Here is a 16,248-nt window from a genome sequence, read left to right as displayed (position 1 = left end):
GGTGACATTTTTTGTTTTGTTTTTAATTTAAAACAATACTAAATTATACATGCACAGGCTTCAATCCTATACATACTCACCTCAGGATAAGTCTAATTAAATTTAATGGGACCTCTTTGTAGATATATGCATAACTGCACTATTATACTTGAAAGCAGATGCCTTGGCTATTTCATTTTTGCTGAGTGTTTAATTATGCATTTTCAGCTTCAGGAATCTTATTGACTGAATAGATGCTGAAATAATTGCAATACTAAATTTAACAAATCAGGAAGCAAACCAAAATCCTATCCTATGTTGTTGTTGTTTTTAAAAAACACAATACTTCTGTGATTGTTTTACAAATGCAAATATTATGCACACTTTCCTGGGAAGAAGCTCATTGCACCCAGTGGGCATTATTTTTGACTAAACTTGCATACGAGTGGGCTTTAAGATAGTGCTCCTAAACCAATTTTAATTTTTGCCTCCCAGAGAAATTTGTCAGAAAATGATTCACTGTAGTATTACCAAGAACCAAAGTTTTGAGATGAATTCTTCTAAGAATAGCCTGACCTCATACAGCAATGACAAGTGTAGTTCTGTTTTGTTTCATCAGGCTAAATAACTAATTCCTTCATTACCATCCATGAAGGAAAGTTGTAACCCAACTGTTTGTAACCAACTCAACTGCTGGGCTGCAATCCATTCCTACAACCGTATTCCTAAGTTTATATTGTTTACACTGAGTCTCAATTAAGATACAAGCCTGACACCTGGTACTTCTTCATTTTAGTCCCATGGGCTGTGAGATAATTCAAAATCCATAACAGGTGCCACGGCAGTACAAATGGAGTCCCATTAATAGACGCTGGTGTCAGATAAAATTCAGAACATATTGAGACGTAGCTACTTGACACATATTTGTGAGGGGGAAGGTGGTAGTAAAAATATTCCAGTATCTTTCACAGTTCCTTTTTAGTATTACCTTCTTTTATTACAATATGTTTTATAACCACAGAACGTGATCCCATGCCTTACATTATTATCTCTATGAACCAATTTGGGTTGCAATCTGAAATAATAAATTAGCAAGTAGTTCTTTTGATTTAATTAATATGAATCACATGACTGTAAGTGATTTTAGGATTGCATCCTAAAAACAAAAACAAAAGATGCACACAAGGTTACATAAACCATTGTAATATAGATTGTTTTCATTTAATAAATTTGTTAGCCATCTTCCAAAACACCGTAAACACTTGCAGCATCCCATAAGTTAAAGGCCATGAGGTGAAGGAGATTGCCAATGCTACCAAGTGAGCCTGCTTTGTCAGTAAGGACCGAAGGCAGAAAAAAAACCCCTGCGCCACCCAAGCCCAACCTGTCAAGCTAACACAAAAAGATACCATGACCAATGGTACTGAAAGCTGTTGACAGGTCCAGCAGAATCAAGGCTGTTCCTACCCCATAAACAGGTCAGAAAGCAAACTGAAATCAATCGAAAGAATCTATTTCATGACCGCCTGCAGCTGACTTTGCTTAAGAACAGTACAAAAGAAACTGGACTTTCTTGCAATCCAAGAAAGTCATCCTGTTCATGCAAGGACTTCCACTTACATAACAGAAGTCCCCCTCCCTCTCCTCACCTAGGCACCCCAAATCTGCTACAGAGAGCTGAGGGACCCCTCAGAAGAGATATTGGAGTGGCCATAAAGATACAACAATAAATATCAAGGCCCATAGGGCCCAATTTTGATTTCTTCAATACAGGTCCTTTTCAATAAATACCTTTTTCAAGGCAGTAGGAACTATTCCTTCCTTCAAGGAAACAATGATATCTAAGGTCTATAGAACAGGTGTGGGAAACTGGATCCTTACCCCTGCCCCATGGGCTAGGTTTTGCAGTTGGGTGGGGCTGCCTCACCTGTCAGTCACTTAACGTCAAAGTGACATGAGCTGACCCATTCCATATACATCCCTGCATTTTACAAGCCCTGACATGATGCAAAGAGCTGTGGCACAAGGCTTTTCAGGTGCTGCTGGTCAGCTGTAAACTTCTTATCATCATCGTCATCAACATCATCATTTCTATAGCACTTTAAATTCTGAAGGTGGAAAAAACTCAAAGCAGTTTACTACCTACATTAAACTATTAAACAATACAACCCAGAATGAAACATTACTGAAGAAAGTCAAATATAAAGTTTTGGCCCAGCTGCACCTTTATACGTTGAGCAGGTGGGTGGGTGTGGCTTGCCCAAAACAGCCTCATGGGCCAAACTAGAAGATCTGGTGTGCCGAATTAAGCTTGGGGCTAGAACAGGCATGGCCAAACTTGGCCCTCCAGATGTTTTGGGACTACAACTCCCATCATCCCTAGCTAACAGGACCAGTGGTCAGGGATGATGGGAACTGTAGTCCCAAAAGATCTGGAGGGCCGAGTTTGGCCATGCCTGGGCTAGAGGTTCCCAACTGCTGCCACAGAAGAAGCTCAGTGACTCTTTCTTCCCCAACTTCCCATCTCGGTGAGCTTGGCTGATTTCCCCCACAAGAGCCTAGGTACAGCTGAAGGCTGCTCTGTGAAGAGGAAACTTCTCCCATGGCTCAGACATTGGTAGGTCTTCACGTAAGACAGAAGTGTGTGTTTGTGTGAGTGAGAGAGCGAGTGAGTGAGAGAAGGGGAAATGTGGCTTGAAGAGTTTAAAGTAGGTAAAAAATGAGGATTAAAAAGAAGACTTGAAAAGATTTTGCTTCAACTAATCTACGCCACACAAGTATTCTATTTTATTGAATATGCACACTGACAGAAGACCTTATTTGGTGGTGGTGGGGGGAGAAGAGGGATAAAATTTTTTACAGTGGGCAATTACTTAAGAGCTATCTGTATCTAAATGTGCAATAATTTGATTACATTTCTATTTAATATTGTAATGATCAAGAATACAAAATAGTGATTTTATTAGGAGAGAAAGCAGTAACAATGCACAGCAAACCATCATTTAAGACTGTGTCACAGTATCTATGATAAGCTGCATATTGGTTTAAACTAATGCACTATATGCCTCCAGGGAACGGCAGGTTCAGAGACTGGATTTTAACATCAGAATCTATCCATTAATCTTGACTTAAATATAATCTACCCTGCTGTAAAAGGAAGAATGGGCATTCAATGAATTACCATTATGAAATACAGCATTAATATATTTTCTCAATAATTAGAGCAGAAACTGTACTTTGACCACTGCTTACTCTTTCTAACCCTCTAAAATATGTTTGACCAACCTGTGGATGCTGTTGGACTAGAGGTCCCATCACCACTGGCCATGCTAATGGGCCATGAGGCTAATGGAGTTTAACAATATCTAGCAGGTTCCAGGTTAGCCACCCCAATTTAAACCAAACAGACGGAGTGGATGTGAAACATGTGAATATTAGCACAGACTATCCAAGCTCTACCGCTTAGAACCTAAGCATAAAATTATATGAATTACAGTTAAACACAAGTAAATCTATGTAGGCTTGATCAGATGATAACTTTGAACATCTGTGCTTCTCCCAAAATAAGATCGTGTGTGAGCCAACTCCAGAGGACCATTCCCTCTACCACAAATGTTTTATTGTTTTCACTTATTTATGCAAGAAGCAACAATCAGTATTCAACATTTTAACATGAAACTGAAGAGCTGGGAGATAAAAGACCAACGTAAGAACATAATGAACATTGAAGATCCAGAACTTCACAACAGAATTTGTGTTTAACAGGTAGCACTCTATGGATCCTACTGTAGGTGATACAATGGCAAAACCAGAGTGTAAACATTAAAGGTTAATCTACATTTAATTATAAGTCTATTAATGGAACTTTGCTCCACGCACAAAATCCTTATGCTGTGTCCTTTTATGATTATTTTAATTGGTTATTATAGTTTATTTGTGTGCATGTGTATGTTTAAAATGATTAATATACTTTAAAAGCCTTATCGGACAGCTGTTCAAGAATGGCGCTTTTGTGTTTTTTATTAAAAACTGGTAGCCTATATGGAAGAACAGTGTAAATATATCAACTCGAGATCATTCCCCATCTTTCCTTGGAGCACCAATTAGCAAAGTGACCCCCTTCCCCCCTCCTCCCTAAAGCTGTCAAGCTGTTCAGAATAGTTTGTAACATGACAATAGTACTATTGTGAACAGGGTCTGGGCTTCCTTCCCACAGAGAGTTAAAATGGGCAGTTCCCGTTGCCCATGATTGGTGTCCAGTGAAACAATACACAGCCAGGTTTTATCAGCTCCACGCCAAAAAAGTGAAGCCAGGGAACCCAAGCCTTCATATCATGCTGAAACATATGCCAACCCGGCTGGCCCCAAAGGTTTATCGCTGAGAATCAGGATCCATCACGTCCCCTGTGAAATTTCACCTCACATACCTTCTGTGAAATGCATGGCTTTGCTGAAAATTGAACCTTTTCACAATTAGCAAGAACAGATGGATGGATGGAAACTGTGGTTTGGCAACCGGAATTAAAAGATTTTAAAAGCCCATACTGGTAATAAGTACTTCAAGCAAAAGGGGTGAATCAGTGACCTTTGTCCTTTTTTTTTTTATATAATGATGTTAAAAGGAATACATTTTTTTTTTTAAAATTAAGTTCTAACAGCAGTATTAAAAGGCAATAACAGTATTAAAACTTCCTATATTTTGCTGAAGTTTTCATGTGAAAAATAAAATGAGCACAAATGCACATTTTAGATTATTCAAATGCTCTTAAAATGGTGCACTAAAATGTAGCACATTCATAATACATTCTTTAGAAAAGGTTCTATTCTATTTTCTCTAAGCAACACTGGGGCAAAGCAGGTGTAATGATTTCTCATGCAGTCAGTATTTTCCAAATACTGTGCAATTCCTTCCTCAAAAAGATTTAAAACTAATCTAGTACAACATTCAATCTTGCGCATTTCACTTTAGAAAAACCTTTGGTAATTGTAGGGATATTTGGATGTGGTGTTTAAGAAGAATAAACATTACAAAAACATGTTGAAACAAGGTTTTTGTGGGGGTTTTTACACACACACACACACACACACACACACGCAATAGAGCAAAGATTGCAGACTACCTCTCTACTTTGTGAATGGCAAATTAGATGAGTACAACGAATCAATTTTACTTCATTTTTTTATTCTTTAAAATCTTTTGCTTTCTCAGTTGAAAAAACAACAACAGATTTTCTGCTTGTACAGCGGGGAGCACTCTGTGATTACTTTATTTATTTCTACCTATCTAAAATGTTTCATTCTGAGCACGAGCCATGGGAGACCGGGGGGCAGGGGGCAGCAGAGGGGAGAGAATACAAAGCATAAAACATTTACGTGGCCCTTACCCAACAGTGCAGCAAGCACACATATACGGATAATCAATGTAGAAATCCCTAAATAATTGTAATAAGGCATAGGTGGACAATCTATATGGCAAGCATTAATACAAGAGTTTAAAACCAATCACAAATGTCTACTCAATCAGTAGTCTAGTGCTTAAAATCAAAGGCATTTAAAGTGATGCTTTGGAATTAGTCATTATTAAAAAAAACAAAAAACCCTGCTCTTTCAACAGGTAACTAATAAATGGCTGAGAACAAGCCTACACTACACCTAAGGTCCAATTGTTAGGCAGAACACTGCCTACCCATGCTCCCTAGTGCTGTATTTTACCTCTAATTGCATGATCAAGCCAATAAATTGGTCTCGAGGGACAAAAAAAAAGGACTATAAAGTACCTACCATGACAAAACTGGAGGCTGCAAGAAAATGCACTTCAGAAACAAGTAAGGCATGACAAGACAAATGAAGAAGAGGTTTCAAAGCCTGAAAGACAGTCATCAATACTGACAGATTACTGTAATTCTGGCTGTCAGGGCGATCGATTTAGGCAGCATATGCCAATCAATATACTCTTGTAATTTACTGAGCAGCATTAGGTACATAGTTAGCCAAGATGTGCCCAAGATAAGTCTCAGACTACTTTTAATGAGCATAAATCACACAATTTATGCTTTGGAATCTCAGAACTATTTAGTGGGTATAAAATAGCTGACACATCTATATAATTATTGGCACAAAGTAAGTCTAAATCTTTGTAGAATTTTCATTATTCTGAGGCTTACAATGCATCACCTGTGATTATATTTTTCCAAATTATCTCTGTTTCTAGGTAACTGTGAAAAAGATATTGGTTATCAGTGTTTAAAAGATATATGTTTACAGCTATTTCATCTGCCCACAGTATTAAAAACCCACAGTGTTTCAATATCTGTTTTATAATCATAATCAGATGTAGAAATTAAAGCAAAAGAAAAGCTGCAAGTAAAAACTCTTGCATGTGAAAATCTGTTATCAGGATGGTCACATATTAAGTATCACATTATGTTTAGAACACTGCAATTTTATTATTCAGTTAACATACCAATTCAGGAGCCCCTAAAGTTAATAATAATAATATTAAAATACTGTAATACAGTATTATCACTGCATGAATATCAGGAAAAACTGCAAATACTTGACACACACTTCTTACTAACCACAAAACTTCCAAGCCTCAAGGTGACATTACTGCTAACAATCTTTCACCAGTCTTAGACAGGAAAAAATGGGAAAGGGGCAAATTAGCTTGCAGTGCTTGGCAGATCAACAGATAGCATATGCAATTGCTATCTCTCAAATGTGATTTTAGGGACGTGGGTGGTGCTGTGGGTTAAACCACAGAGCCTAGGACTTGCCGATCAGAAGGTCGGCGGTTCGAATCCCCGCGACAGGGTGAGCTCCCGTTGCTTGGTCCCTGCTCCTGCCAACCTAGTAGTTCGAAAGCACGTCGAAGTGCAAGTAGATAAATAGGTGGGAAGGTAAACGGTGTTTCCGTGCGCTGCTCTGGTTCGCCAGAAGCGTCTTAGTCATGCTGGCCACATGACCCGGAAGCTGTATGCCGGCTCCCTCAGCCAATAAAGCGAGATGAGCGCCGTAACCCCAGAGTCGTCCATGACTGGACCTAATGGTCAGGGGTCCCTTTACCTTTACCTTTAAATTTGATTTTATTTGGGTATGGGATCAAGACTCAAAGGGTCTCTTTGGCTGAATAAGACTATTATCAATAAGAAAATGAGAGGTCTGGAGGGTGGCAACACAAGAACGGGCCTTTTCTGCAGTGGTTCCCTGTTTGTGGAATGCTTTTGTTTTATTATGCATTTTGTGCTCTTATTTTGTATTTTTATGTTGTGAGCCACCCTGTAATCTTCGGATGAAGGGCGGTATACAAATTTAATAAATAAAATAAATAAAACGGGGTGGATGGGGGGGGGGGGAATTAGCCTATTATGGAGCCAGTATGGTGTAGTGGTTAAGAGCGGTAGTCACGTAATCTGGGGAACCGGGTTCGCGTCTCCGCTCCTCCACATGCAGCTGCTGGGTGACCTTGGGCCAGTCACACTTCTCTGAAGTCTCTCAGCCCCGCTCACCTCACAGAGTGTTTGTTGTGGGGGAGGAAGGGAAAGGAGAATGTTAGCCGCTTTGAGACTCCTTAAAGGGAGTGAAAGGCGGGATATCAAATCCAAACTCTTCTTCTTCTTCTCTTCTATTAGCAGCATTTCTGGAATTTTAATAAGATAAATGAAGTTGAGCAGATCTACCAAACTATTTTATGTGGCATTGCTAAGGCATAGACAGGTTCCTCTAAGAAGGTAGATAGAAGGACAAACACAGCCCCACAGATAAGCGGATACGTGCAGATGTATTTTATAATGTATGTTGGTTATTTCTAAGCAAATTTCTCTTATGTTTCTCCTCAGCAACAAGAAGAAGAAGAAGCACATCCTGGTCTCCCTTTACCCATCTCATTCATTAACAACATGGCAGATAATGTCCTCCCATACCCATTTCCCTGGAGTCACCAAGTGAAATCCAACAGCGTTTGTGTGTGCGCCGATAAGCTATGGCTGATGCACTAGGAATTCTTCTTCCTCTCCTGCCCAGTGCAGTCTTTTGAATGCACCTGAAAACTGCTCTGAAGGTCAGGAGCTGGATGCAGATTTGGGGGAGGGGATGCTGTGGGGTCTGTGTGTGTGTGTAGATTTTTGTTTTGGGGTGAGAAGGATGATGAAGTCCCATTGTGAGAGAGAAAGTGTGCTCACTTGACACCAGATTTCTCCCATTAATGTGAATGCAGTCTTACTGCTATACATAGGATGCAAGACACCTGCCTATTTTAATCAACATTTCCTTTACAAAGTATACGGTATTGGTTTTAAATGAACGGACATACCTCATGTTTTCATTTCAATGTATGCTGATTTGCTACTGAACACTTCCTGAACAAAATAGTACCACTGTTTCCAGACTTCTCTACAAAAATATGCAGTCATGTTGGTGTTATAACAGCTTAACATCCCATGTGGGTCACACAATCATGCACACACCTCTCCTCGGTCAACAAAAGTACAGTTTAGGATTATGAGAATGAGTGTAGTCTTCCCTAGGGAGCCTTGTTACTCTGGCATAGGTGTGAGGAGTTTAGTGGTACATCTCAACCAGTTCACTCTTTCTTTGGTGAGTGGGAAAAAGCTGCAATTCATTTTGCAACAGGGAATTAAAATGGCACAATCTTTTCCCCCAATGACAATATGCCTAACGAAAGGAGAAGACTATTACTATAAATTTAGTATTACAGGGGGGGAAATATGTCAACAGTACTTCTACTACAAACATATCTTTAAGTACTGTTAATGCATTAATTCAGTTGAGCTTTATATTTTATTTCTATTGAATATTTTGTTACCCTTGTGCTTTTGCTTTTTGTTTTTTTCACAGAACCCCTGCACTTATTGAACTCTTCAATATCAATCATGGGGTGAAGAATAATCCTTGATGGATTTACTGAAAATAAGTCCCACTGTGTTCATGGGGTATACTTCCGGGTAGATGTGCACAGGATTGTAGTCTTACTTAAAAGGATACAAGTTTTGGTATAATGGAATGAGTGACTTCAGTGCTCTGCTTGCGTTTATAGCTGTTGCACGAACCATAATAGGAAGAATTTTTCCATTCACAATAGCACCATCAAACAATGGACCAAAGAATGGGACCTGAATCAGGAAATTGAGAAAGCCGGCCATTAAATCATTCTTTTCTATAACAATTAGCAATCAGCATTAACAAAGGATTGCTCAGCTAGATCATTCTTCTCACCTTCAGTTAATCACAGTAGTTATTCAAAATACTCTAAGAGATGCTGCACCTTATAAAAGTATACCGATATGATCACTTGATATTATCAGCAAGAAATAATCCTTCTCCTTATTTTGCTTTAATAACCATTTGAATAATTTACCTCATTCAGGCTTAGTTTAATGCCAAAACCAAATAATGATCACGAATGCCATGTTCTTGAAGGTCAAAGTCTGAGTGAGACTGGAGAAGGGGAACATTTGCTGAAGGGATATGATGATTTTGAAAAAAAATTGCTAATATAAGTTTACGGCCTGATGTTCATTAGAGCAATCTTAACATACAACTAATGAGCAAGCAATCACAATCACCTGTTGGGATATAGCTGCATGATTAAAAAAAAGAAGAGTCCTGATTTAGCATGGAATGGCACACATTTATGCTGTATGCATCTGCTAAGTATATAGGCTCTGACCCAGGAATATACCCAACCAGCACTGGACTGGATCTATCCGGTCACCCAAATGATGGTTGGTACTATCATGCTACAACCCAAACAATTTGTTGAATACTGTGCCAAGAATCCTTCTTGTCTTTAACATTCCTGCACAAATCTCTGATATCTATGCACACAAGCCTGGTTTAGACATACATTTCTCAGCTTGCTAAACAATAGTGTAGCAGCAAGGAGTGAGAATGGGACATCATGCTCTCCTTTTGGCTTCTCCTCTCCATGAAGTTTTTCCATCAAAGTTGATAATTTTGTAACATTAACAACTAGGGATTGAATTTCCTTACTTTCCTTTTCTCTCCCCATCCCCCTTTCCTCTTTTGCCATTTTAAAAAAGATTGTAAAAGTCTAGGCACTGCCTTGTTTGTTTTTGCTCTTATATAAGCCACTCAAGAGATTCTTTTCCCTGAAGAGAAGGATAAATCTGCATTGAATAATAATAAAAAAGCTTACTTCTGGTTTTTTCATAATCTGGATACTGAACATATAATTCTTCATTGGATATATAACAATGAGCACATCTCCGAACTCGGTAGGAATTATTCCTCTTCTGTAGTCCCGCGTATGTTCTGACCAGACAATGTGAACTTCATCATTTCCTAAATGTCTTAGCTGAAACAAGAAAGTAATAAATATGCAAAAGTATGTAAGATAGTGCGGAATCTGAAAAATCACTAAGCTAAGAGTATGGAACCCATTTTAGATTGAATGGGTCTCATTTTAAGACTGGAACAAAAAACTATTTCAAGATGAGGAGAGAACTTTAAAAAATCAGATGTGTCAGTTTTAAACAAACAAGTTTGTTCTTCAGCTAAGTATCTTATTGATTCAGCTTTGGCTCTTCACTTTAATTTGTCAGCTTTCACTGTTTACATATCATGAACTAATGGAGAACATACTTCTCATAGTCAAAACCTTTGAATATTAATTCTAGCAGTGAAATCCTACACATATTTACTAATAATTTACTAATAATCAAACCACACTCTCATCAATGGGATATTCTCCAAAGTAAGGATTCCAAATATTGTATTTTAGAATGTTGCCATTTACTTGATTTCACACACACAAGAATCGTAATTGCTTGTCACCTATTCCAAGAAAGTCTCCAGCGCATACAGTTGATTTCCTAAGGTCCTCTAATGACTGACATAAGACAGTTTCTTGCCTTAACAATTACAAAACTTTGCAAGAGTTATTAGGTTTGTTATGAGCATTCTTATCCAAAATATGGAAGTGAAACAATTTTGAATGACAATGATTAGTGAGTTGAACTTTGCTTCTAAGAATCAAAATTTTACTAGTCTCTCTCCCCCCCCCCCCCTTACACAAGAACGTGTGTGTGTGTGTGATCCCATGAAACCAAATGTTGGAACATTCAGGTTACACAAAAGAAAGTACTTTTTCACAAACAGCATAGCTGGAATTGATGCTTGCTAGCTGCATTTAATGTAGAATTTGCATGTTTATATACAGATAGGTAGCCGTGTTGGTCTGCCATAGTCAAAATAAAAAAAAATCCTTCCAGTAGCACCTTTAAGACCAACTAAGTTGGTCTTAAAGGTGTCCGGAGACACTTCCGGGTCACGTGGCCAGCGTGACGAAGCTAAGTTAGTTCCTGGTATGAGCTTTCGTGTGCAAGCACACTTCTTCAGATACTGTATCTGAAGAAGTGTGCTTGCACACGAAAGCTCATACCAAGAACTAACTTAGTTGGTCTTAAAGGTGCTACTGGAAGGATTTTTTTTATCATGTTTATATAATGGGCCATGGGTAGGCAAACTAAGGCCCAGGGGCCAGATGCGGCCCAATCGCCTTCTAAATCTGGCCCGCGGACAGTCTGGGAATCAGCATGTTTTTACATGAGTTGAATGTGTGCTTTTATTTAAAATGCATCTCTGGGTTATTTGTGGGGCATAGGAATTTGTTCCGCAAAATATAGTCCGGCCCCCCACAAGGTCTGAGGGACAGTGGACCAGCCCCCTGCTGAAAAAGTTTTCTGACCCCTGTAATAGGGGATGAGCCCCACTTGTACCGCTCAGCAACCCTGCCTACCCACCAACCCCTCCCTTTACACCTTGCCCAATCCTTTCTCCTTAACTTTCTCTCCTTCATTCCCCTCCACAACTAGTGGTGAAGATGACAGTGCTGGCAGTGTGGGGAGGATGTGGATGAAAGGAAGACACATGGAGGCAGCAATAGGGAGAGAGCATGGCTGGTGCTCTGGCAACGAAACAAAGAAAAGCTGCATTCTAAAAAGCAACCTCTTTTCTATCGGCCTCATATCAGCAGCCGACTCCTTCACCCTCTGCCCTGAGGACAGTGCTGGTGCTGGCAGGGGCGGCAGGATGTTTTCTGGGGAACTGCCCTGGACTGTCTTGGCTGTTCCATTGGGATCCTGGTGCTGGCGGTAGGGAGATTTAACCCTTTGACCTTCCTGTGCTCCTGATCTCAGTCGAGCCCCCTTTACCTGCTATTTGCATTAGAGAAAAAAGCCTTCCACTGGAATTTTCCCATGCAAATAGCAGGCATAGGTTCCCTATATGGACTGGGACTGCAGGGAGGGTAAAAGCCCCCTTACCCTGGGTCCCAAGGTAAGATGTAAGGTAGCAAATGGAACTTTATCAGCCCGGGCCCAAGGGTACCTCCAGAAACTTAAGAGGAAGAGAAGGAAACAGTTGTGGAACTTTCTGCTCCAGGAGGTTCACCAGTTGCCCTACTTACTAGTTTTCAGAAAGCAGGTTTTATTTCGGTTTGTTTTTTATATGATGCTGGTGGATGTTTTGATCTGCAGCTATTTAGTCTAAATTTGACTTGTATGATATACAAGTTTTTGTGTAGCTGTTGTCACACTAGGTAAAGGTAAAGGTACCCCTGCCCGTACGGGCCAGTCGTGTCCGACTCTAGGGTTGTGTGCTCATCTTGCTCTAGAGGCCGAGGGCCAGCGCTGTCCGGAGACACTTCCGGGTCACGTGGCCAGCGTGACGAAGCTGCAGCTGGCGAGCCAGCACCAGCACAGCACACGGAAACGCTGTTTACCTTCCCACTATAAAGCGGTCCCTATTTATCTACTTGCACTTAAGAGTGCTTTCAAACTGCTAGGTGGGCAGGAGCTGGGACCGAACGACGGGAGCTCACCCCGCCGCGGGGATTCGAACCGCCGACCATACGATCGGCAAGTCCTAGGCACTGAAGTTTTACCCACAGCGCCACCCGCGTCCCATGTTGTCACACTAGGTTTTTGTTTTTATTCTGTGGCAATTTTATTGATTCTGTAAACCACTGAATACAACATCACTTAACAGCAACATCAGCAACAAGAAACAAAAACACAAACATCTCACAAGATGTTCAAATGTTGAAATACTCAGCGTTTAAGGGAAGACTGTTGTATTTGTCTTCTGGACTGTGCCTGGGTACTGTCGAATTGTGATTGTAGCCAATGCCTCTTTGCCCTGACCAAGTACAAGACAAAACTTCCCAGAAAAAAAGGGCTGCTTCTGCAGCCACCACTGCTTTTCTTTTATAACTTCTCTTTTCACCACTGATAGTTCTTTCTGCAGGAAGGGTTGCTACCATAATGTCCAGTGTCTGTGACTACTGTAGGTAGAATGGTAATCTACAACAATGAAGATTAGTTTAACTATTTCTTCTGCTACAGCACAGGGTTACAATTTCTACTCCATCACTGAACAAACCAACAAATTGGAAAAGCAGAGATATCTGAAATTTCATTTTAAAAAATCGAAATACTTTAAAACATTCTTACTTTATAGCCATCACCATGTGTCAGCTTTCCTAATAAGTTTATGTTAACTGAATACAAAAGAAATGTGAAATAAATATAACCAGAAGGGACGATCAAATCTAATTTGATACATTAATGTCATATGCTGTACATGTTACAATACCAGCCAGAGTTAATACTAAGCTGCAGGCTATACTGAGATTTCCAAATGGCAGATTGTTCTAAGTGATACGAAGTATAATTGAAGTAATAAACGATAGTAAAAGCAAAGAACACTGGCAGGAAGAATTCAAGTATTTACTTAAAAAAATTAAATAAGTTAGTTTTGGAAAGAGAAGACAACTGAAATAATGCAGGGCTCAATTTACAGAAAGTTCCTTTTATTTATCTATTGCATTAACCCTTGAACTCTTGCCAGAATTACCAGTAATGTGTAGAACCTACTGATCTAAAGAACGGATGAGAAAAGACATTACAACTTCCTGAAGGCCATGAACTAGCTAAGGGTTTTGCTTTTGTAATTCCAGTTCTGACTTCAGGAAGCCTTTCCCGTGCTAAATTGCCAAACTGCTTTTAATACCAGAGATAGGTGGTTAAAAAGTGCTCTGGTGATTTGTTAGGGGAGAGAAAATGCAATCTGGAAGAAAAAAGAGGAAAACAAAGTTTTCTGAAAGCACACGTGTTCCTAAGAACTGGGACTGTATCTATGATAAATCTTCAAAAGCAGAAAAATAAAATCATACACATGCACACATAACAGGAGGAATCCAAGGAACCCAATACATCAAATATGGCATACAGAGGGGGGATTCATGCTTCAATGTCTCAAATGGCAACTGTCCATGAGGCATAGGAAGTGGTTTTTGAAATTAAGGGTCACTTCCAAAAAACAGCTAGTTATATAAAATGGGAGTGTATTGCTCAAAGGAATAAAAAGAGAAGGCCCAAGCCCTTTAGCATTCCTAGCTCAGATATGTATGGCATGTAGTTCACTTCTAAAGATAAAATTGCTTATACTCAAGGGTGGTATTCATTTAAGTTTTACTCGTAAGAGGCCCATTAAAATCAATGAACATGACTAAGGTTCATTGATTTCACTGGGTCTATTCTTAAAAAAAATTAGTTGAGTACCATCCCAAGTGTGCATGATTTGAACCAGAGGTCCTGATTCTCCACTCCAGATGTGAACTCACTGATTGTGAATATTCAGCAACTAGGGAAGCATTTTTTTACATGAATGATTCTTTCTTCACTTGTACCCTGTTATTCAAATCTGATAACCAGGCTGTCTAGAATTCCCTCTTTCACCCCCATTGAGTCTCTAAAACCTGAAATGTACATACAATCACAGAGTCCTCTTAAAGAGTCAGCATTTGACTGTACCTGAGTAAGTTTTATCCATGCAGCTTGGAAACAATATATTGCTTATGCAGCTTCGCTAGCTCCTTGTCTTTAGCTGTGTGAGCAGTAAAAAAGGCTCCAGCTTCAGAAATGAAGCTATGCTTTCATAACCTTGTGTAAGGAATTTGGAGTGGATGACGCGGTGTACAGAAAAGATTACGGGCTTGGGTGGCTAGGCAGCAAACACACCCATGCTCCTAAATTAGAGCTGATATGACTGAGATGGATAGACTTATGGTTTCTGGCCGCCTCGTGTGGTGAGCCACTAAACCACAGGTTGGAGTATCTACGTGGGCAGTGAACTACAGAACTAGTTTACCCACCCAGTATGGCCACTGGATCCTCATGGACAAGAAAGCAGGAAAGATAAGTTTCCTGCTCCAGTTAAACCTTGCATAAATAACAATGTATTTGATGGGTTTCTGTATTCTTTGGTTGTTCTTTTGATCCTGTCTCGTTCTTCAAGTCTTATCTTCTGGCTTCAACATTTAACTATGAATTCCTTTCTCCTGGTTCATGGCTCATCTCAGACCACTACTTATGGCTCAGCCTTGACACAATAATTTTCACGGGAGAGTATCATGTACGAGATGATATACGAAAACCCAGCCTGTGGTGTTAGATCTGTGATGGCTGTTCCACAGAATGAAAGAAAAATGGAGGGAAGGGGAGAAAGACAACTCCATCCTTATTCAAAGATGAAGCTCACTAGATACTACTTTATTATTACTATTTTAAGGAAAAGTTTGATTGAAAATGTTTCAAAAGAACAAGTATGGAAGCAAGAATGCTTCTATATCTATTTTATTTATTTAAAATATGCACTGATTTTGCAGGCAAAAAATAATAATCTAAGAGCATAGCCTACAGTGCACTGAAATCAATGTTATACTGAAATTAATAGAACTTATGCCTTTGATTAAGTCCCATTTATTTCATTAAGAATTAAGTCGTCCCCCCCAGTTCAGAATTGCTAGCTACAAGTAGAAGCTATGACCTACACATAGTCATAGACCACTGTCTACAACTTAGCTCCAAAATGTGGAAAATAACCTACATGAACATCTAGTACATGGGGGAAAGGGTCCAAAACTAAAAGCTTGGTTTCATTTATGGTAGCCCATTCATGAAGTGTTGCACAACAGAAGATGCAAAGGACTAGTTTGGATTATAAAAAAGAGCCACAGTGAGCCTCAGGCTTGTATGCTTCCCCCTTCTCTGGCACAACTGTTTGAAAGGGTTTGTAAGTTTTCTCTTCAGTGTTAGACTGACCCTCAACAAACTGTGGTTAAACTTAACCATGATTAGTTGAAACAAGCCAATTTCAAGCCATTGTTCCAACTAACCATAGTGAAGGTTAACCACAGCTTAGGGTTTGGATGACATGTTGAACAAA

The 16,248-nt window shown here is 39.5% G+C and overlaps 1 protein-coding gene across 12 annotated transcripts in view; it reads right to left on the bottom strand.

Moving 5' to 3' along the window:
* The window catches only part of RALGAPA1 (Ral GTPase activating protein catalytic subunit alpha 1), a 146,328-nt gene that overhangs the window by 15,782 nt on the left and 114,298 nt on the right, over window positions 1–16,248 (bottom strand). For all 12 annotated transcript variants that reach the window (XM_080977220.1, XM_080977227.1, XM_080977225.1 and 9 more), the window contains 2 exons: window positions 10,157–10,315; window positions 8,983–9,110 (listed from right to left, as the gene is read on the bottom strand). In XM_080977220.1, coding sequence (XP_080833346.1) covers window positions 8,983–9,110; window positions 10,157–10,315 — 287 coding nt within the window. The remainder of the gene's footprint in view (window positions 1–8,982; window positions 9,111–10,156; window positions 10,316–16,248) is intronic.

The sequence above is a fragment of the Podarcis pityusensis genome, assembly GCF_964106645.2.
Source record: "Podarcis pityusensis genome assembly, chromosome: 1".
In the NCBI taxonomy this organism is placed as follows: domain Eukaryota; kingdom Metazoa; phylum Chordata; class Lepidosauria; order Squamata; family Lacertidae; genus Podarcis; species Podarcis pityusensis.
The sequence above is the reverse complement of the archived record's forward strand: the minus strand, read 5'-3'. Positions and strand labels throughout refer to the sequence as shown.